The 23,608-nt window shown below is 43.2% G+C and overlaps 1 protein-coding gene across 3 annotated transcripts; it reads left to right on the top strand.

The window, feature by feature from the left end:
- Window positions 1-253: 253 nt before the first annotated feature.
- On the top strand, window positions 254-23,608 carry LOC133414663 (mitochondrial adenyl nucleotide antiporter SLC25A23-like). Of its 3 annotated transcripts, XM_061700179.1 has the most exons (10): window positions 254-571; window positions 5,527-5,650; window positions 6,011-6,098; window positions 7,128-7,239; window positions 8,385-8,543; window positions 9,154-9,306; window positions 9,542-9,655; window positions 17,750-17,917; window positions 19,701-19,851; window positions 19,938-23,608. In XM_061700179.1, exons 1-10 carry the CDS (start codon window positions 359-361, stop codon window positions 20,117-20,119), a joined length of 1,464 nt encoding a protein of 487 aa, XP_061556163.1. In that variant the 5' UTR covers window positions 254-358; the 3' UTR covers window positions 20,120-23,608. The 3 variants fall into 3 exon arrangements, with proteins under 3 accessions (XP_061556163.1, XP_061556165.1, XP_061556164.1); XM_061700181.1 differs by lacking the exons at window positions 254-571; window positions 5,527-5,650 and having other exon boundaries at window positions 8,419-8,543; XM_061700180.1 differs by lacking the exons at window positions 254-571; window positions 5,527-5,650 and having other exon boundaries at window positions 6,016-7,239; window positions 8,419-8,543.

Genomic DNA, 23,608 nt, shown 5'->3' with positions numbered 1-23,608 from the left:
TTTTATAATTGTCTTCACTGGGTCCAGTTGGATGAACCACAGAGTAATAGACCTAAGCGTGCAGTTTAAAGAGTCTCCTAACGATCTATGCTCAATTAAATTTAGGAGCACTACAGACGATGATGAATGTCGCGTGACACAATAGAACCTGGAACGTGTGAATGACAATCCAGACCTAGAAAAAGACGCCGCATCCGTCGGTGACTTAAATCCGCTGCGCATGCGCAACACGCACCCACGCGCACCTCTTCGTTCCATTTGTGCACGCTTGTGATGACGTACTGCTGCGGTGTATATTATTTCGGGCTATAATCATAATTCCCTGCCAGTAAGGGAACTCGTCAGCGTTGTCAGCTTCATGGGCGAAGAAGACAAGGATCTGTGCGGCCGAAGTCAACGCGGAGAAAACGAAGCGAAGGCAGAAAACGGCACGTCTGTGGAGTCAGAACGTCAGAGGAGATATGCTGATCTGTTCGAGCAACTCGACTTGAATAAAGATGGCAAGGTTGACATCAGTGAGCTGCGACTTGGACTGGCTGCTCGAGGTTTGCACCAGGGAGAGGCTGAAGAGGTGAGACCATGACACCTGCAACACTATCGTTTTGTTTTCTACAATATTGGTATTATATAAGGGGCTCGGTCATAATTTTATTTGTATACTCAGCAGTTAATACGGAGTAGTAATAGGCGTTGTCAAAATACATTATATTATATTGTATTATATTATATTATATTATCCATCCACCCACCACATCCATTTTCTGAGCCGCTTCTCCTCACTAGGGTCGCGGGCGTGCTGGAGCCTATCCCAGCTCTCATCGGGCAGCCTCAACTGGTTGCCAGCCAATCGCAGTGCACATACAAACAAACAACCATTCGCACTCACAGTCACGCCTCCGGGCAATTTAGAGTCTCCAATTAATGCATGTTTTTGGGATGTGGGAGGAAACCGGAGTGCCCGGAGAAAACCCACGCAGGCACGGGGAGAACATGCAAACTCCACACAGGCGGAGCTGGGGATTGAACCCGTGTCCTCAGAACTGTGAGGCTGACGCTCTAACCAGTCGTCCACCGTGCAGCCTATATCATATTATATTATATTAACGGGCATAAGGCACAGCATTAATTCTAATTGAACACTTACCTAGCCATCATTTCAGAACTTAGGGAAATTGGTGTCATACAGGCATGTGAACACATAGACCCCAAGTGCTGCTCTAGCACCTGCCCCTTTGCCTTGGATGAACAAAAGTGCTCTTTTTCCTTTTTTCTTCATCCATCAATATTAAAAAAAAAAAAAAAAAAAAGAAATAGGAAAAATATCCTCTTATGACATCAATTCCACTTAGTGTTTTAATATTTGAGTCCGTGGGAAAATTGTACATATGCTGCCACCTTAATTTATTTGGGCTTAATCAGATGCACTTTAATGGAGGTAGGTGTGTGCTGACCCCCATTTAACATGACTTTGAATGTGATTGCTTAACTCTGAACACAGCCACATACCCAATTATAAGAGAGTGTGTGCACTTTGGCAACCACCTTATCTCACTTGTTAATTTTTACTTCCCCTCTCTATTTTCTTTATCAATTTAGTTGTACAGGTTATAGGTTTACTAATAGTGGATTTTCTTAAAATTAATTATGTTGGTATCATTTTGTACATAAAAAAAACGATGTTTGTTAATAATCACCTCTTTTGTTAATATTTGTAATATTGACTTGTTTTATTTAATGTATTTATTTCTGCTAACGTAATGAACAGCATTACGTTAGCAGAAATAAGTTAAATATATACTACAGTTTTTTCTTAATTGTATGCATTATTTTGGCAATGGGTGCACTTTTTTTGGGCTTGAGCACCTGCCGCCAAAAAGGTCCGTGCAAGTGCCTGCTCTCATACCAGATTTTATGCTAGGCTATGTGGGTATGGAAAGTATTCAGACCCTCTGAAATTTTTCACTCTTTGTCATATTGCTGCCATTTGCTAAAATAATTTCAGTTCATTGTTTCCCTCATTAATGTACAACGTATACACAGCACCCTATATTGACAGAAAAAAATGGAATGGTTGACATTTTTGCAGATTTATAAAAAAGAAAAACTGAAATATCACACAGCCATAAGTATTCAGACCCATTGCTCAGTATTTAGTAGAAGCACCCTTTCGAGCTAACACAGCCATGAGTCTTTTTGGGAATGATGCAACAAGTGTTTCACACTTGGATTTGGGGTTCCTCTGCAATTCCTCATTGCAGATCCTCTTGGATCTGCAATGAGGAATTGGATGTTGAACGTTGGTGGACAGCCATTTTCAGGTCTCTCCTGAGATGCTCGATTGGGTTTAAGTCAGGGTTCTGGCTGGGCCATTCAAGAACAGTCACGGAGTTGTTCTGAAGCCACAATCTTCGTTATTTTAACTGTGTGCTTAGGGTCATTGTCTTGTTGGAAGGTGAACCTTAGGAGCCTCTGAAGTCCTGAGCACTCTGGAGGAGGTTTTAGTCCAGGATATCCCTGTACTTGGTCGGATTCATCTTTCCTTCGATTGCAACCAATCGTCCTGTCCCTGCAGCCGAAAAACATATCCACAGCATGATGCTGCCACCACCGCACTTCACTGTTGGGACTGTATTGGACAGGTGACGAGCAGTGCTTGGTTTTCTGCACACATACCGGTTAGAATTAAGGTCAAAACGTTCTATCTTGGTCTCATCAGACCAGAGAATCTTATTTCTCACCATCTTGGAATCCTTCAGGTGTTTTTAGCAAACTCCATGCGGGCTTTCATGTGTCTTGCACTGACGAGAGGCTTCCGTCGGGCCACTCTGCCATAAAGACCTGACTGGTGGAGGGCTGCAGTGATGGTTGACTTTCTTGATTTTTCTCCCATCTCCCGACTGCATCTTGCCACATTGATCTTGGGGTCTTCTTTACCTCTCTCACCGAGGCTCTTCTCCCCAGATTGCTCAGTTTGGCCGGACGGCCAGCTCTGGGAAGGGTTCTGGTCGTCCCAAATGTCTTCCATTTCAGAATTAGGGAGGCCACTGTGCTCTTAGGAACCTTAAGTGCAGCAAAAATACTCAACTTTGGCCCAATTATGTTTACCTTGGTTTTAGTTAAACATGTATACTTTGTCGGGCAGCACATCCGCCTCACATTTCTGAGGACCCAGGTTCAAATCCGGCCTCGCCTGTATGGAGTTTACTTGTTCTCCCCGTGCCTACATGGGGTTTTCTCCAGATATTCCGGTTTCCTCCCACATCCCAAAAACATGCATGGTACGTTAATTGAAAACTTTTTGAAGATTGCCCGTAGGTGTGAATGTGTGTGCGAATGGTTGTTTGTTTTGTATGTGCCCTACGATTGGTTGGCAACCAGTTCAGGGTGTGCCTTTCGCCCCATGATAGCTGGGTTAGGCTCCAGCACGCCTGCAACCCGAGTGAAGGATAAGTGGTACGGAAGATGAATCAATGAATATTTGCAAAAAAAAAACAATAAAGATGATCAGTTTAACATTAAATATATTGTCTTTGTAGTGTATTCAATTAAATATAGGTTGAAAATGGTTTGCAAATCCATTGTTTTTTTGTTTTTATTTATGTTTTACACTACATCCTAACTTCATTAAAATTGGGGTTTGTAAGTAGTCCTGTTAGTATTGTCTCTTAAATGCAGATGTTTATTCTTTGAAGTTGTAGGCTCTTCGTTTGTCTCATTATTTGGCCTTTTCCCCTTTCTGAAGAAGCTCTCTTTGTTTTTTACACATTTTGACTAGCTTTTGGGCTTACTTTTTTTTACTACCGTATCATGTGACCGAGATGAGCAGTTGACGTGTTAGAGGACACTGGTGGATGCACCTGATTTTCAAAATAGCCATTCGACCGTGTACCTTGTGGAGCCCTGCGGGGGGTGCTTCGGGAGTATGGGGTACCGAATCCCTTGATACGGACTGTTTGGTCCCCGTACGATCGGTGTCAGAGTTTGGTCCGCATTGCCGGCAGTAAGTCGAACTCGTTTCCAGTGAGGGGTGGACTCCGCCAAGCCTGCCCTTTGTTCATAACTTTTATGCACAGAATTTCAAGGCGCAGTCGAGGCGTAGAGGGGGTCCGGTTTGGTGGGACTCAGTATCTGTTGGCTTCATCAAGCCGTGATCTCCAACTCTCACTGGAGCGGTTCGCAGCCGAGTGTGAAGCGGCTGGGATGAGATTCAGCACCCCCAAATCTGAGACCGTGGTCCTCAGTCAGGAAAAGGGTGGCGTGCCCTTTCCGGGTCATGGGATGAGATCCTGCCCCAAGTGGAGGAGTTCAAGTATCTTGGGGTCTTGTTCACGAGTGAGGGAAGAATGGAACGGGAGATCGACAGGCGGATCAGTGCTGCACCTGCAGTGATGCGGACTTTGGTAAAGAAGGAGCTAAGCCGAATTTACCAGTCGATATACGTTCCTACCCTCACCTATTGTCACGAGCTGTGGGTCTGTGACAGAAAGAACAAGATCCCGGATACAACCGGCCGAAATGAGTTTCCTCCGCAGGGTCTCCGGGCTTTCACTTAGAGATAGGGTGAGAAGCTCGGTCATCCGGGAGGATCTCAAGAGTAGAGCCGCTGCTCCCCCACATCGAGAGGAGCCAGATGAGGTGGCTGGGGCATCTGATTCGGATGCCTCCCGGATGCCTCCCCGGTGAGGTGTTCTTGGCACGTCCCAACGGGAGGAGACCGCAGGGATGACCCAGGACATGCTGGAGAGACTATGTCTGGCCTGGGAACGCCGCGGGATCCCCCCGGAAGAACTCAATGAAGTGGCTTGGGAGAGGGAAGTCTGGGTGTCCCTGCTAAAGCTACTGCCCCGACCTCGGATAAGCGGTAGAAAATGGATGGATGGATGGATGACCCTAGTGAGGATAAGGTGTATGGAAAAATGGTTGGATGGATTGATGGATTAATAATAAAAAAAAGAAAATCAGCCTCTCTTCACGGCCCGGCCCCAAATGTCACAGCCTGCTGGCTGAGGACATCTGTTTTTAAAATAAATTGAGCTCCACCATGGTATGTTACGCACAAATATGTATGAAAAGGGTTTAGACTTCTTTATACAGTTACGTTTTGTTGTTCAAGTTATTAAAGTGTGTTATTAAATTTCTTTGGGCTTCATTTAAGTCATCATTATTTTGGGTATCTTTCACTGTCCACAAAATTAAACATCTGAAGTAGAAGATATAGATGTAATAGCAAAGTTTGGCATTCTGTCTTCCTTTTATGCTCTTTCTCTATTTGCTCATCAAGAGAGGAGAAATTACTGTAAGTTTTCCCCCAGGTAAGCTGGACTCTAATGGAGGGACTGTGTTCCTCTCTCCTCCTCACTCCCCCCTGTGTGTATCTGTTGCACTCTTCACCATGTGACCACTGACACGTCTTTGCTGTCTGTATGCCCACCACATCTTGTGTACACAAGCACTTTCTGCGCAGGAAAATTAATCTTCCCGTCTTTCCAGCCTTAATTCCTAACACTTTTCTATCTCCACCCACAGATAGTCCTGGAGAGTGACATCAATCATGATGGTTTGCTGGACTTCGAAGAGTTTTCCCAGTACCTGCAGGCTCAAGAGAAGAGGCTATGGCTCATGTTCCACAAATTGGATCGGAACAATGATGGTATTGACCTATCAAAACACTGAATCCCATACACAAGTATTTATACCTTCCTTTTCCATATCTAAATGAAGCACTTACTATAATGAACATACTGTGAGCAAAAAGACTGGTGGATCAGTTTCACTGCGCCTCAGAGCTTCTAGACTGGAATATAAGACAGATAATGTTTGACTTTATTTTGGCTAAAAGATTACAATATAAATTAAAAGTACAATAAAGTATACAAAAAGTATACACGGGAGAGGTCAAATAATAACAAAACCCTGAAAGTTGACCTAATTTACAAGTTTGTAAATAATGGTTAGTTTTACTACAAAGATGAAATACATTTTACAAACATGCTGTTGTGTTTTGTTTAAGGTCAAATTGATGTGGGCGAGATCCAGCACTTGCTGCAGAAGCTTGGAGTTGAGGTCACCAAGGAGCAGGCCTCCAGAATACTGCAGAGGTACAATAGAAGATTTTAAAGAAGAAGAAGAAAACACACACACACGCCCACAAACGTGCTTCATTTCTATCCTTTCCAATGATACCAACTGTACTTTAACCATTATTATTTTATTTGCAGTCTTGGAATGAAACCTGTTACATAATGTGTACATAACATTTTGAGTTTTGAGAAAGCAGCACTGTGTCAAAATGGTTAGCATGTCAACATCCCAATCAATTCCTCTCACTATAAATTATCCATAGGTGGGAATGGGAGCGTGCATTGTTTTATCTATATGTGCCCTTTAATCAAGTGGTGACCAGTCCAGGGTATATCCCACCTTTCGCACAAAGTCTACTGGGATAGGTTTTATCTCACCCTTGATGCTGATGAGGAAGCACGGTCACAGAAAATAGAGAGATAAGTGGAAGAAGATGGATGCATAGATGGATGAATAAATCTTAAATAAAAATATTATCGAAATAAATGTTTTAATATAAACAGTTCTTCAAGATTAAATGCAAATGTATTGAACTTAAAAGTGAAATGATTGTAGATTTTGAAATTTCTGTTGTCAAAGTAATAGTACATACAACATGCCAAATTATATAATGAAACCCAACACAATATTACCTAGCCGAATTATAATTATTGTTTTTATTGACCAACCAGACGGCACGGTGGCCGACTGGTTAGAGCGTCAGCCTCACAGTTCTGAGGACCCGGGTTCAATCCCCGGCCCCACCTGTGTGGAGTTTGCATGTTCTCCCCGTGCCTGTGTGGGTTTTCTCCGGGCACTCCGGTTTCCTCCCACATCCAAAAAACATGCATTAATTGGAGACTCTAAATTGCCCGTAGGTGTGACTGTGAGTGCAAATGGTTGTTTGTTTGTATGTGCACTGCGATTGGCTGGCAACCAGTTGAGGCTGCCCGATGAGAGCTGGGATAGGCTCCAGCACGCCTGCGACCCTAGTGAGGAGAAGCGGCTCAGAAAATAGATGGATGGATGGATTGACCAACCAGCCAACAAGTTTGTCAATTTCCCAGCATGGACAGGGATGGCACCATGACCATTGACTGGAAAGAATGGCGCGATCACTTCCTGTTCAATCCTTTCCACAACATGGAGGAGATTGTCCACTACTGGAAGCACTCCCACGTGAGTAATCAAATTCCTGTAATTGTGTTGAAATGTTGACGATAATAATAATCTGAGTACTCCAGCACTCACGACTATACTTTGTGGTTGATTTGCTGTCGTTGCGGAACCCTTCTCGTTGCAATAACATGTGATCTTTGATTCATTGTGATGCTTGCATTGTATCATGCTGCATTGAAAATAAGAGAGCTGTTAAGAATGTTAGGGGGGTCAAAGCAGACTGATTTGTGGCTGTTTCATTTTGTACACCTTTTGTGATAAATATGAGGTGCAGACTTTGTCCGTAAAGCCTTTGTTATTACAGTATTTAATTGTACTGAGTTGAGCACATATAGGCTGTCAACAACCTGAGGTGGACATAATTCTGTAGGGCTGTGTGCTCATACAAAAGTTATTAAGAAAGATGCTAGATTCTGGGTCACATCTATCATTAGTTTAGCTTCATAAGTTCTAGTCTATCCCCCGAATGCGCGATCGTTCGTATCTGTCTGCATGCACAGACTGAAGACATTTGGATTGGACATCAAAATATGAATATGAACTAGAGATCAACATTTCAGCTTTGTTTCCAGGTATTTAGATCTTTATTTAATAGACAACTTAGAATGCAGCATGTGCAGTAGGTACTGAAACTGGTAACTGACAGGTATTTTTTTGTTGTCCAGCTGTGTTCTATAATATACAGTAAATAGTGCTGAATGTCTACGGTCAGTTTCAGATTGGGTTTTGCCTTTGAAGAAGAACATTTATACTTGTTGTAGGTGTAACCAACATGAAAAACAGAGATCTGTATATTGGTGAAAAAACAAGCAATTGTGAAGCTAGGAAGATGGAAAATCAATCAGAACCATTGCACAAACATAACATACCATACAACTGATCATATAACCCTTTGGAATGTCCTTCAGAAGAAATCAATGGTGTGCAAAGTAACAGAAATCCAATGGGAAGGATCAAGGAACATAACAGAGGTCGATAACAGAAATATTTTGTCACAGAGTGTGTTTGTGAATCTACTGCTGCGCTTATGCCTTAGCGCCACATACAGACTATATGAAGGCGTATATACAGCATTGATGCAAATTTAGCAGTGTGTTGTACCCAAAATTAATAATGAAATTCATTAATCTCAAAACTATTGGAAGATGTTTGACATTGGGGAACATTTGACGGTGCCAGATGAGTTCTCAGAGAAGGAACGGCAGTCCGGACTGGTATGGAGGCAGTTGGTTGCTGGAGCAATGGCAGGTGCTGTGTCCAGGACAGGAACTGCTCCTTTGGATCGCCTGAAAGTTTTCCTGCAGGTGAGTCCTTTCAGTTGCACTTCGACAAAGTGGAGATAAATGTTGTTTTTTAGGCCCTGAAATATAATTTTGTTTGTGTGAAATGTGAAGTACATATGTGTAAAATGGCTGCATCTCGTTTGTATCCTGCAGGGTTTGGTACAGTATATGTTTGTCCTCCACATCTATTGATGCGAATGCTTTTTTTGTATGTGGTGTAAGCAGTATGGACTTAACTGTATTTGGGACATATTCACATTTACTGTGTTTGTTAGATTTGTTGTCAACAGGTTAATGTATGACACTATAATTTAGTAATGTCGCAGCAGCTACTCTCACTGTTGCTTTTCTTTAGCTTAATACATGACATCATCCAGAGGTTCCATGCAGGAAACATATTTTTTTTATTTCATTATCATGACTTTAAAAACACAACTTTCAGAAACACAGGTATCTACATTTAAACTGATCTAAATGAGTACAAGTATCTTAGGGTCTTGCTCAGGTTCTCAAAAGAGCGTGAATAGAGCATGCACAAGAGGATCAGTGCAGTAACCACATTCATGAGGGAGTCTGTTCCCAAATTTAGCACATGATATAATAAGACCGCTGTCCTGGATTGTGTGTCAAGGTACATGGTTCTGTGTCTCGTGGGACAAATCTGTGGTCGGGGCTGAGAGGAATGATCCAAGAAGGAGGTGTCTTTTCACTCTGGAGGGGAAATGGCATCAATGTCCTCAAGATTGCCCCAGAATCTGCAATTAAGTTTATGGCCTATGAACAGGTCAGTGTTAATAAGTCAACAACGAGCAGCTGTCCAATGAAGGCCTTTTCTGTCTTTAATTTCTGAATGAATCTGGAATCATCTATGTAGTAATTTTACAGACTTCAATCTAACTTTTTTCTTTTTCTTTTTTTTTAGTGGGGGAGGGGGTGTTGAAGCAAGCAATTTTTTTGCCCTTAATTGCAACCTCATATCTGCACCTGGTCTCTTTTTCTTTCCTCTTGTCTTTCTTTAGATCAAACGGCTGATCCGTGGCAGCAGGGAAGGGGGAAGTTTGAGGGTACAAGAAAGATTCCTTGCTGGCTCTTTGGCAGGAGCAACTGCCCAAACCATCATTTACCCCATGGAGGTCAAAACATTAAACTTTTTACATATTTATTTGTTTACTTATTGAAGATTCAAGAAAAAGTAATGCTGCCTTGACACAATTGAGGTGAAATTAATTGTAAATATGTCCATGAATCACATTTTGGTCAGAATTGAAACAAACTTGTTCTCATATCATTGTGTTTGAGACTTAATTGGTCAAACACTTTTAGGGCCTTATTTTCAAGACCGGCGTAAATCCGGCCCAGCAGGCGTAACTGTCCACCAGGGGCGGGTTAGACCGGTGTTGGTAATTTCGTAGACCAGTGCAGCCTGGCGGACTCAAGAATGGGCTGGCTGCGCCACTGTGGGTGTGTTTACAGCCAACTTCATTTGCCACCAATCAATGTGGCTCCTTACATTCCCTTTAAATGTGGCGCAATAATAGTCTCACTGGAGACATTTGGCGAAATATGCTTCTACATCAACGAGAAATGGTGTACTGATGTCACGGAGCTCAGCACACACTGCAACCCAGACTTGAAGTTGCTGCTTTTGAACTGTAAGTCATTCTACTCGCTGCGTGACTTTGCTTTAGCCCAGGGGGTGTTTGCCGCCCCCCCCCCCTCCCCTGGGCTAACACAAATGCGGCACTGCAAACACTGGCTGACACAGTAAATGAACTTGAAAAAAGGCACCCAGATTCAGGTCTCATTTTTCATGGGGACTTTAACAAAGCAAAACTCAACCAAGAACTCTCTAAATACAAGCTGCACACTGACTGTCCCACCATGGAAAACAACACTTTAGATCACTGCTATGCCACGCTAAAGGACTTGTACCGTGCTATTACCCGTGCAGCGTTGGGCTCGTCTGATCAGTGTTTAATTCACTTAATACCAAGATACAAGCACAAGCTTAAATGTGCGAAGCCTGTTGTGAAGACAGTGAAGTAGTGTACTAATGAAGCTAAAATGGAATTTCCAGACTGTTTAGACTGCACAGTGTCTTTGAAGCTTCAACTGGTAGCCTGGATGAATACTTAATGTGGACACTGGTACATCCAACATCAGCTTCAGTGAAGACGTGTGTGTGCCAACAAAGACATTTTACACATACAATAACAAAAAAACGTGGTTCACTGTTTAACTAAGGAAGATGCCTATTGGATTGGGGACAGAGCCTAGTACAATAAAGCCAGAAATCAGCTGACAAAAGAAATCAACATCGCAAAGAGAAATTATGCAGAAAAGCTAAGAATCCTTTTGGCTGCAAATGACTCTAGGTCAGTGTGGCGTGGATTACAATCGCTGACCAGCTACAAGCGATCACCCCCCCCCCAAGCAGAGAACAATGAAAGACTGGCTAACTGCTTGAATACCCTCTCCTGCAGATTTGAAAAGGAAACTTTTACACCACACACTCACCCAGCCACACCACCGACGACCACCATTACATTACCCCTCCGCATGGACTATTCACAAACAGGACGTGAAACGGGTCTTTAAACAACAAAAGATCAACAAGATCTCCCACTTGCTTGAAAGTCTGCCCAGACCAACTCATATGTCCTCTCTCCGCTGCTCTTCTCTCTCTACACAACGACTGCACCTTAATGCACCCGGCTGTCAAACTCCTGAAGATTGCAGACGACACCACAGTCATCGGCCTCAAATTTGTTCTCTGCATTTTACCCATCGCAGTGAACACACACACTTGTTGGTGGAACACACTGGAGCAGGGGGCAGCTGAAGAGCCCAGGGATCAGTTTGGCAGTATCATTGTCTTGTTCAAGGACACCACACCCGTGAGTCTGGGGGATGTTGGCAGATGGTCCGATCGGGTCTTGAGCCTAGATCCCCCATGGTGGCATAGCTGGTGATCACCGCTGGTGACTTAAATACTGTATGTCCACAGACCTCAGTATCTGACTGCCTGTGCCCTGACCAAATTCACCAAAATTGCGTTAGTTACCTTGCGCCAGTATTTAGATGTGTTCTGAGCAGGCGTACGTTTAGGCTGACTTTCTGCCACCAACATGTTGCTCTGCCAGGCCCAATCTAAAAGCGATCCTTGGCTTCCACGAAAACCAGAATCCACCGGCATTTACGCACCGCTGCACATGCGCTGTCTACGAAAAATAGAGCCTTAAGAGTGGCGACATAGCAAAATTCTTGTTTTTACTTAAAGGTTCAGTGAAGTGACCAAGAAAAAATGTCTTGTAATTTGGCACACCACAGAGAACAGTATTGGTAACAAGCCTGCCAAATTTGAATGAAATGAATTTTAATGAAATTTAAATTGTTCTCAGTATTTACAAGTTTTGACGGTCAAGGTCAAGGTGGTTTTATTGTCAATTCTTCAATATGCGTAACACAAATTGAAATTACGGTCCTCAAGGGCCCCCGGTGCTACAAAGACAGCACAAATAATAACATCAATATAAAAAGCAAAATAAAACTATGTTGTGTACAGTATAAAAAGTATTAATTGGATGTGCAATGTCAACGATCAGGTGAGGTGTGCGACATAGTCAAGATCAGAGAACCAAGGCAAATGAGACATATAAATTAGATGACAAAACCCCAATGCTGCTAAAGAGGCTGGTGCGACCCCGAGTCTGGTGTGTGTCTGTGTCTTGATGTGTGTGTGTGTGTGTGTGCGTGTGTGTGGGGCGTCAGAGTTCAGGTGGGCAGAGGGGGCAGAGAGTTCAGATTCCAGAGAGCCTGATGAATAAAACTGTCTTTGAGATGGCTATTCCTGGCCTGCATACTTCGCAGTCTCCTCCCTGATGGCAGCAGACTGAAGAGGCTGTGTGATGTATGGGTGGCATCCCCCGCTATGCGGAGGGCTTTGCCGGTGAGGCGGGTGCTGTAAATGTCCTGCATGGAGGGGAGAGAGGTTCCGATGATCTTCTCAGCTACCCTCACTATGTGGTAGGATGCGGTGCGGGCTCCGTTCCACAAAGTGATGCAGTTGGTCAGGATGCTCTCTATGGTCCCTCTGTAGAACGAGCACATGATGGGGGTCGGGGCTCTGGCTCTTCTCAGCTTGCGCAGGAAGTAAAGATGCTGGTGATGAGTTATTGCTGATCCAGGAGAGGTTCTCGGTGATGTGCACTCCCAGGAACTTGGTGCCACACACTCTCTCCACCGCAGCACCGTTGATGTTCAGGGGAGCATGCTGGGAGTGCGCTCTTCTGAACTCCACAACAATCTCCTTGTTTTTTTAGGGCGAAATTGTTGTCCGTGCACCACCCGCCCAGGCGTCTCACCTCACTCCTGTCGTCTGTCTCGTCCCCGTTGCTGATTTGACCCACCTCAGTTGTGTAAACTTGATGAAGAGGTTGGAGCTGTATGTTGGTCTGCACTCATAGGTCAGCAGGGTGAAGAGGAGGGGACTCAACACAAAACCTTGAGGGGCCCCATGTTCAGAGTGATGGTGCTGACTGTGTTGCTGCCGACCCGTACTGCCTGCGGTCTCCTGGTCAGAAAGTCCAGCAGCCAGTTGCACATCGAAGTGTTGAGCCCCAGTTGGTACAATTTGTAGATAAGTAGTTGAGCAATGACGGTATTGAATGCTAAGCTGAAGTCTATGAACAGCAGTCTGACATATGAGCCCTTAGAGTCCAGGTGTTTGAGGGCAGAGTGGAGGGCAGTGGAGACGGCGTCATCGGTTGACCGGTTGGACTGATATGCAAACTGGAAGGGGTCCAAGGAGTGTGGGGAGGGAGGTCTTGATATAGTGCATGACTAGCCACTCGAAGCACTTCATCAGGATGGGAGTGAGCGCTACGGGACGGTAGTCATTGAGGCAGGAGGGAGACAACTTCTTCGGGACCGGGGTGATGGTGGTGGCTTTGAAGCACGTGGGGACAACACCCTGACTCAAGGAGGTGTTGAAGATGTCCGTGAAGACATCTGTGAGTTCAGCTGCACAGTCCCTCAGAACACAACTAGGTATGTTATCTGGGCCTGGGGCTTTTCATGTGTTGATCCTGTCGAGAGATATTTTCACGCTGTCCCGGGTCAGTGTCAGCACTTGGTCACCAGGAGGGGGTGCAGTCTTGTGTGCAGGAGTGCTGTTGTGTGCCTCAAAGCGAGCAAAGAAGTCATTTAGCTCATTTAGCAGTGTTGCATGTCTGTGGTGAGGGTTTATTGTCTGTAATGGTCTGAATACCACGCCACAGACTCCTGGTGTCATAGCTGTCACTGAAGCGGTGGGTGATCTTCCTGGAGTACTCTCTCTTGGCCCCCCTGATGCCACGGGACAAATTGGCTCTGGCTGTCGTCAGGCCTTCCTCATCTCCAGATCTAAAAGTCACCTTCAGTAGTCTGGAGACCTCCCCCAACAGCAATGGCTCCTGATTAGCACTAACATGACATCATCCATGCACTGGCTGATGTAGGCAGTAACAGTCTCTGTGTACTCCTGAAGGACTGTGATGGAGTTCTAGGTGGCAGCCTGTTTGAACATGGTCCAGTCTGCGGTGGCAAAACAGTCTTGAAGTGCCTCAAGGGACCCTTCTGGCCACACTCGTACCTGTTTCCTAACTGGTTGGGAGACTTTAACCAGTGGTCTGTAAGCGTGCATTAGACTGCCACAAGCAGTATGGCAGTGAAGTCCCTCGGTAAATTAAACGGCCGGCACTTCAGAGCCATAAACTCCAGTAGCGGTGAGCAGTGTTGACTGACCAAGATAGCCTCCCGGCACCAGGTGTCTTTGATGTAAACACACAGTCCACCGCCACGAGTCTTACCTCCCGTGAGAGTTCTCTCCCCTCGGTAGCATGCTAGCCGGTCAAACTGAATGGTGCTGTCTGGAACGCTGCTGTTAAGCCATGTTTCCACAAACACAAAAACACCGCACTTTCACACCGTCTTAAAAGTAGAGCGGACCAGTAAAATGTAATCCAGCTTGTTGTCCAGAGACCGTACGTTGGCTAACACAATGGAGGGAATAGCCGGCTTGTGTGGTTTAGCCGCTAGCCTAGCTCGGATACCTCCGCGCTTGCCCTGTTTCTGCTTCCTCCTTCGCCGTCCGTGGCGCCTCCACTCTGGGCGCGACGCAGGAATGGGGGTCAGAGTTGTTGTAGGCACCCAGAGCAGACCGCCGTTTCATAATTCCTCAGTGAGAGTAGAGTTTAACTCCGTAAAAGTAGTTCTGCCGATGTCGAGCAGAATCTCATGTAGACATCAGGAAGACGGACTAAAACACTCGGACCTATAAGACGAAAAACATGAAAACACCATTTGTTTGGGACAGAGAGCAGCAGCTGCGTATGCACGCGTCGCCATCTTGTGGCACTTAATCAGAATCATCTTTATTTGCCAAGTATGTCCAAAAACATACAAAGAATTTGTCTCTGGTAGTTGGAGCCGCTCTAGTACGACAACAGACAGTCAATTGACAGAGAACACTTTGGAGACATAAAGACATTGACAAAAAAAACAGTCACTGAGAAGTAAAGGGTTGCTAGTTATCTGGTAATGCCGGTACATTTATTTATTTATTTTTTTTACAATTGTGCAAAAAGATGCAGAGTCCTCTAGCACTTAGAGCAGTTCGAATGACTAATATTGCAATAGTCCGGTGCAATGACCATTGTGCAAAGGGCGCCGAGACTTCAAGGAGTGTATGCGGTTTAAACGGACGAGTAGTGCGATAATCTTGGACAATGTTGGTTGTGCAAATGTTGCAGATACTCCTCAATCAGTGTGCAAATGGAGCAGATGCTACTCTGGCGTGAGTGGCCAGTATTGGTAAACAACAGATATGCAAATAGTGCAGCGTGGCGAGACAACTACAGTGAGTGCACGAGTAATGTCTAATTGGCCCCACAGAAATGTGACAACGAACTCAAGTCAAAAAATTGCCAGCATGTTGCAATGGAATTGTAGGTTAGCTGTTTAAGAAGTTGATTGCAAGAGGGAAGAAGCTGTTGGAATGTCTGCTAGTTCTAGTTTGCATTGATCGGTAGCGCCTACCTGAGGGAAGGCGCTGGAAGAGCTGGTGACCGGCATGCGGAGGGTCAGAGAGGATTTTGCACGCTCTTGTCTTAGTTCTGGCAGCGTGCAAGTCCTCAAGGGTGGGTAGGGGGGTACCGACAATCCTTTCAGCAGTTTTGATTGTCCGTTGCAGTCGGAGTCTGTCCTTTTTTGTAGCAGCACCAAACCAGACTGTGATGGAAGAACACAGGACTGATTCGATGACCGCTGTGTAGAACTGCCTCAGCAGCTCCGGTGGCAGGCTGTGCTTTCTCAGAAGCCGCAGGAAGTACATCCTCTGCTGGGCCTTTTTGAGGACGGAGTTGATGTTGGTCGCCCACTTCAGGTCCTGAGAGACTGTAATTCCCAAGAACTTGAAGGTCTCGACGGTTGACACAAGGCAGCTGGACAACGTGAGGGGCAGCTGTGGCAAAGGATGCCTCCTGAAGTCCACGATCATCTCTAGTCTTGAGCGTGTTCAGCTCCAGGTTGTGTCGGCCGCACCACAGCTCCAGCCGCTCCGCTTCCTGTCGATATGCAGACTCGTCACCGTCCTTGATGAGGCAGATGACAGTGGTGTCATCTGCAAACTTCAGGTGTTTGACAGTCGGGTGCGCTGAGGTGCAGTCGTTCGTGTAGAGAGAGAAGAGCAGCGGAGAGAGTACACAACCTTGGGGCGCCCCAGTGCTGATGCTGCGTATGGATGAGGTGGCCTTCCCCAGCCTGACCTGCTGTGTCCTGCCCGTCAGAAAGCTGTAAATCCACTGGCAGATGGCAGGTGAGACGCTGAGCTGGAGAAGCTTGGATGAAAGGAGTTCAGGGATGATGGTGTTGAACGCTCTCCTTTTCAAATGTCCTTTTAAAATCTGCAGTAGAAGGTATTCAAGTCGTTGGCTAGCGTGCTATTGTTTTCAGCTTGGGGGGGATCTTCACTTGTAATTAGTCATGCATGCCAGACTGATTTAGAGACGTTAGCGCTAAACTGTTTTTCCAACTTTGCTGCAAGGTTCCTCTTTGTAATGTTAATTTCTTTAGTCAGCTGGTTTCTAGCTCGATTATACAGGGCCCTGTCCCCACTCTGATATGCGTCCTCCTTAGCTTGGCGAAGCTGCTTAAGTTTAGCAGTGAACCACGGCTTTCTGTTGTTGAATGTGTGAAATTATTTTGTTGGTACACACACATCTTCACAGAAACTGATATAGGATGTAACTGTGTCCGTATATTTATCCAGGCTGCCAGCTGAATTTTCAAAGACACTCCAGTCTGTGCAGTCTAAGCAGCTTTGAAGTTCCATCTTTGCTTCATTGGTCCACTTTTTCACTGTTTTCACTGTAGGCTTCGCGCATTTAAGTTCTTGCCTGTACGTCGGAATTAAGTGTATTAAGCAGTGATCAGACGAGCCCAGGGCCGCAATAGGTATAGCACGGTATGCGTTTTTTAGCGTAGTGTAGCAGTGGTCTAAAATGTTATTTTCCCTGGTAGGACAGTCGATGTGCTGCTTGTATTTAGGGAGTTCGTGGTTGAGTTTAGCTTTGTTAAAGTCCCCGAGAATAATGAGGGGTGAGTCCGGGTGTTTCTTTCAATTTCGTTGACTTGTTCGGGCGAGCGTTAGCAGTGCGGCGTTCGTGTTAGCTTGAGGCGGAATGTAGACTCCAGCCAGGATGAATGATGCGAACTCACGCGGCGAGTAGAATGGCTTACAGTTCAAAAACAGCGACTCCAAATGCGGGCTGCAGTGTGTGCTGAGCTCCGTGACGTCCGTACACCATTTTTTGTTGCTATAGAAACATATCCCGCCGCCCTTTGTTTTCCCCGATGATTCCATGTCGCGGTAGGGTAGGGTAGAGCGTCGCAAAGCCAGGTCTCCATGAAGCACATGGTGGCGGAACGTCCAATGTCTTTACTGGTCTTTAACAGAAGATGAAGCTTGTCCATTTTGTTGGGTAGGGAGCGTACATTCGCGAGGTGGATCGACGGGAACGCCAATCTATCACATAACTTCAAACATATTTAATATATTTTTTAAAAAAGAGAGAGGATCACTTTACTGGCTCTTTGACGACTTTTAAAAATATGACAATTTGGATCATCACCATGAAATTAAGCATTATTTTCTTAATCCATGTTTTTTTTCTCTCTCTATTCGGTAGGTGCTGAAAACCCGTCTAACATTGAGGAAGACAGGGCAATACTCAGGTATGGCTGACTGTGCCAGACAAATCCTGAAAAGGGAGGGAGTCCGGGCTTTCTACAGAGGCTACCTGCCAAATACAATCGGCATCATCCCCTATGCTGGTATCGATTTAGCTGTGTATGAGGTTAGTGGAAATAAGTCAACCTATGTCTTGGACACAGTGTAACATCCAAAACCAAATTCCCCTAAGGACATAGTCCAACTTTACTGTATGTGCAACCAAACACGGTCAGGATCAGTATAGATCAGAAGGCTTACAAAAACATCAAGTTTGAAATGTCATTATGTGCGACATCCCACAAGACATAGCATCGTAGCGTCATCAGCATGTGTTACGATACTATAGCAAATCTCATTAGACTTCAGCTCAGAAGCTAGTGAAATAAATGTGTTTGTTTATGTTTTCTGTGATGCAGCCACCCAAGTGTATCAGAGATGATGAACCAGTAATGTATGACTACAGTTACAATAAGTCGCCATAAGTATAAAAAAGCAAGGGTCAAAAAGGGAGTGGTACAATGAGTGTACAACTTAAAGAGTTTTAGGAGTTACAAGCCACACCTTGGTTGATATTTTGCTTTGTTTTGGGAGCCAAGAGTAAAGTGAAAATAATTGGAGCAATTAGGGAGCTGTAATGCTCCTGCATATAGACAAGGAGACCCGGAGTCGCTGATGCATTTTCAGCCGTTTATAGAAGGGGACAATCAAACACACAAATACAAAATCAGAACATCGGCAAGGATAGGCTGAAGGACATAACTGGCGTCCAGAAGACGCACACACACACACACACACACACACGTACACACACACACACTGATAGGCCAACCCCACTCTAGCTCCTGAAGTTACTCACTAGGCCACGCCCCTTAAAGGCACATATGCAGCAGACAACTAGAACAGTACATACAGTAATTACACTTTACAGGGTGATGCAAAAGTCACCATACATAGGACAAAAATATTGTCTAACTGTGTCATCTTCACTCATATGCTGTAGCATCTGCAATTTGTATGGATGCCACTTATGCTCCTTTGACTGAGCTCAATTTCGGCAGCCAGGCTTCTACTACTTCCAGACATGGCCATCAAAATGATTTTAATTCGTTCTTTTGTCAAAGGCATCTTAAATATGTCTGAAAATTAAAAAAAAGAATAGGTTATAATTGTAAAATTTAAAAATACATTTTTTTCCTATGTATGGCGACTTTTGCCTCACTCTGTATAAAACCAGTTTATTTCTTTACATTGTTCCTTATTATGTTTTGTTATGTTTCTCTACAATACAGTGCTATTTTTTTTATTATTATTAAAAACCCGTAACAAAAAAATCGTGGTGTATTTTGGGGGGGGTTGGAACGGATTAATGGCATTTTAGTTCATGTCAATCGGGAAAATTAATATGATATACGATTAAATTGAGTTAAGAGCTTGGTCACGGAACAAATTAAACTCAAAATTCAAGGTACCACTATAGTTTATTTTATTATTGTTTTATCAAGTTTTAATATAGTATATATAGTATAGTAAAAAAGTTAGTTAGCTTTTTACACGTGTATGATAGTTTGAATTTGAGTCTCTTTCCACAATCCCTTTTCCTCATTTCCAGATCATGTCATGTTTGTCTGCTACTGTAATTTTACACTTGTATGACAGTTACAATATTAAAATATTACTTAAAAGATTTTGACCCAGAAACCTGGAATTATTTGTTATGGTAAAAGTGGTTTTGAAATATTAACAAATTGGCTGTTGATCGGCGTCCTGGAAAGTCCTGGAGATAGTGACTTTGGAAGTTCCACTCTAAATTAATGTTGTAGTGCAGGTATAGCTATATTTTATAGCACCTTGTCACCCTCCAATTCCATTTTTTATTATCTAAACACTTTTATTTGTCATTCCTTCAGACTCTAAAGAATGCCTGGCTTCAGAGGTACTGTCTAGACTCTGCAGATCCAGGTGTTTTGGTCCTACTGGGCTGTGGTACTGTTTCCAGCACCTGTGGGCAGCTAGCGTCATATCCACTTGCTCTCATTCGGACACGAATGCAGGCGCAAGGTGAGACTTGCTGCAGATTCTGATGACGCAAATGAGTCCGCCTGTCATGTGAGACTGTGTGACCGCAATCGTTCCACTTCTTTCAGCCAGCACGGAGGGTAACCCAAAACTGACCTTGGTGGGCCAGTTCAAATTCATCTTATCCAACGAAGGTGTGTCTGGTCTGTATCGTGGTATCACACCCAACTTTCTCAAAGTCATTCCAGCTGTTAGCATCTCCTACGTTGTATATGAGCACATGAAAAGATTCCTTGGGGTTGGACACTAGACTAGGACGACGAGTGAGGATGACCGAACTGGAAAGGATAAAGAAAGCAAAGACTCAGTTTATGAGACAACGCTGGTGAGAGAAAAGATCCGTCTCATGAAAACATCTGGTTGGGAGGTCAAATTTTTTTTGCGAGTATGCACTCTCACTGAAACAAAACAACAGAAAATGACCGTGCATGTGGGTCATTTTCATATAATTTGATCAATAACGGTAAAGACACATCTAATTTAGCAATTTTTTAAATGCTCCCTTAGTTTTATATGGGTAAATGTCTCCCATTATGAAACAGACCTGCTTAAAGTCCTATTTTCAAAAAGTTATTGATTTTAAATTTTAAGCATTCAAAGTAGGATGGTGGTGCCCCTTTGAAATACTGTACACCTATTTTTATAACAGTAAAGACAAAAAAACAAAATGGAAAAGACATCAACCGCTTCATAAAAACCATGTGAGTTGCATTGCAATTTACATGTGTTGCCTTTCAAACTGTGGATACTGTACAAGCGCTAAATGATCCTAACTACTCGTTAAACCCATTTCACTCGTCTTTATACAATCGTAATAACGGTAAAGACATGCAATCGTTCCAACACTTGCACTAATTCATACATATTCATTCATATCTCAGAAATACCTAATTGTTTTGCTGTCTGCTATTGCGTGAATGCAAAATGCCTGCCTCATCCTGGCACTTCAGCTCACAGATCCCGCTGGTGTATTGCAACAACATAATGAGGCTCTCTCCAGTGGAATTAGCGGTAAAGAAAGCTTGAGTGACAAAGGAGCGTTTGTAAAAGAACACTGAAGACGCTAAGATGCAATTGTATTCGTTTTCATGGAAAAGACATATTAAGCAATAGGAGAAAAGTCTTCCATATCAAAAAAATGAATTAACATCATCAGAAAATATGTTGCAAATCATGAAACTTCATTTCGAAGACCTAACGGCAAAGAAATTTTGACAAAAGTTTGAAAAGTATTACTTTAGAATTGTTTTTTTTCATAGAAACAATTAATGACATTTTGATGGATAACAACTGCCATTAACCCAAATACTGTTCTCATATCAGTACAAGTCATTGATTTTCAATAGGAAATTCAGTGGGCCATGTCTTTACCGTTACTGATCAAATTATATGAACATAGACCGTATGCTCAGTGATTTTTCTGTATTAAACTATAATCCAAACCATGAACAATATTTTTTTGTTGTTGTTGTTTTACAATGCTGCTCATAAAACATACTCCAAAAAAAAATGTAAAAAAATCTGCATAATAACAGGGCAGCATGTCTAAAAAATGAGTAAACAGTTTGCTTTTAGTTGCCCGGGTTTTTATAGTGTCACAGATTTATTTATTTTAAGCTTTAAAGATGAGTGATTCATGTTGGACGTTTTTTGAAATCATGAAATGTCAGTCAGATGCTTTTCTCTGTTGTCAGCTGCTCCGTCCTTTTTAATGCCATGAAACTGGGCACCAACTTTTTGTGTATTACGGAATGTTTGCAGAGGCATAATTTGTCATTTCAAAACTCATCCAGTTGAATTTGTACTATATAGTAATTGAGTATCATACAGAGCTATTTTCAATAGTTTATTCCTTGCAATGACGCTTTTGCCCCCCAAAATGTGACACAAAGATACACGTATTCATCATCTTATTGTTAAATTCTGAGCTGCACAAAATATTTAGACAGTACCTTGTTGGAGCAGTTCTGAAGAATGTTCTCTTAAATGTGTCTGCATTCGATGTAACACGTCTTCTGCATTACCACTATTGTTATTTTCTTCCACACAAGCCTGCTTGAAATGATGAATGCTTGTGTCCAGTGGGGCCTTTTGCGCATGACACGTGTAAAGCATGGATGCATGTTATGGTTGTTGGGTCAGCCAGTTTAAGGGTGGGTGGGATTATTTATTCCAAATATTTTAAACACAAAAGTGTTTATGTGTGTGTATTTATAAAGGCTTGTTTATAAATGCTAGAAATACTGTACAGTAGAACCTCAAAAGTTGAACACAACTCAGTTTCATGACATTTAATGTAAAGTGATTTAATATCTTTATTCACTCCAGAAAATGTTTTGGATAGCATTTAACATTCCTAACTGTTCAAAAAATATAAAGAAAAATTAATTCATATTAATAAAACTGAAATCAAGTAAAACTACTCAAACATTAAAGAGGCTTGAAACAAACATAATGGGGAAGGAAAATTCTTGTCACTTGAGGATTTTTATAGGTACCGCTGCAGTTAAAAAGTGTACAATGATCTCACTTTTTTAAAATTTCTTTTCATGGTAAACACTGAAGAAATTTCACTTTGCTACAATTTAAAGTAATTGCAACAACAGTATTGCTATTCGAGTGTTTGACTTTTGAAATTCCACTGTATAACTTTTTAGTTTTGATAACACATCAATACCGACCGAACATGCATGTGCACTTTAAATGCCTCCATGATGAAAATTCGGTGATACCGTACTTGTCACGAGTTGATTCAGACAGGACCTAAGAGCAGGCGTAGGCTGAGAGGTTGTGATGAAACGTTTATTGAACAAAGGGGGATGGAGATGGTCCTTGAGATATGCTGGTGGTTTGTTGAGGCAGGGAACGTGTGGCAGGCGGTGGCAAGGACAGGCGGCTGGCGAGGGACACAAAGGGAGCACCGAGGAGAAGGAGAAACACGGAGGTGAGAAAAATCACAAGAAGTGGCGTGGCTTACTAGAGGCTTGAGAGCCGTCGTACCGCACGAGAGCGTTAATACTCCGGCGAGAGTTTCCGGGATCCGGCAGGCTTTTATGCGGGTGACGATGAGGGCTGATTAATGACAGGTGCACGGCCGAGGTGGTGCTGATTACTGTCAAGAGAGATAGGGATGGGGAGAGAGAGAGGGCGAGAGGACACCGCTCATGACAGTACTCTATATTAATAAATGTATTTGCACAAGTCATTTTGGAAGCTGCATTAGTCTTGTTTACTCAGGGGCATGTAGAATTGTGTGCAATAATTACGTCTTAGATAATGCTCCTTGCAAAATCTTTTCAAATTCCACACTCAATATGAACCAGATGTAAAACGAGTCCAGGCCAACAAACATGTTAACATACGAAAATAGCGTTTTGATTTGCACCCTGTGGAACTAATAAAGGATTCCATTCTTACACATGTATTTGTTTGTCATTGCAGTCGACAGCTTTTACATCGCAATTTGTTTAATACAAGTACAGAAATTATAGTAATCAATGTAACCACCATGATATATTATTATTATTACTATTATTATAGTGCAATCTGTTTGCGTTATACATTTACCTGCACGAAGAAAAGAACATTTGTCATAATATAATATTTGAATGATATGATGATTTATTGTCGTATGTACGGTTTACCAATGAATTGCCACATTGTATAATTACATATATAGGGTACTGATTGGTTTACATTTATTTTCAAGACAACAAATAAAAGATTGTATTTTTGTGTA

Source organism: Phycodurus eques, chromosome 16 (assembly GCF_024500275.1).
Source record: "Phycodurus eques isolate BA_2022a chromosome 16, UOR_Pequ_1.1, whole genome shotgun sequence".
Taxonomy (NCBI): domain Eukaryota; kingdom Metazoa; phylum Chordata; class Actinopteri; order Syngnathiformes; family Syngnathidae; genus Phycodurus; species Phycodurus eques.
The sequence above is the reverse complement of the archived record's forward strand: the minus strand, read 5'-3'. Positions and strand labels throughout refer to the sequence as shown.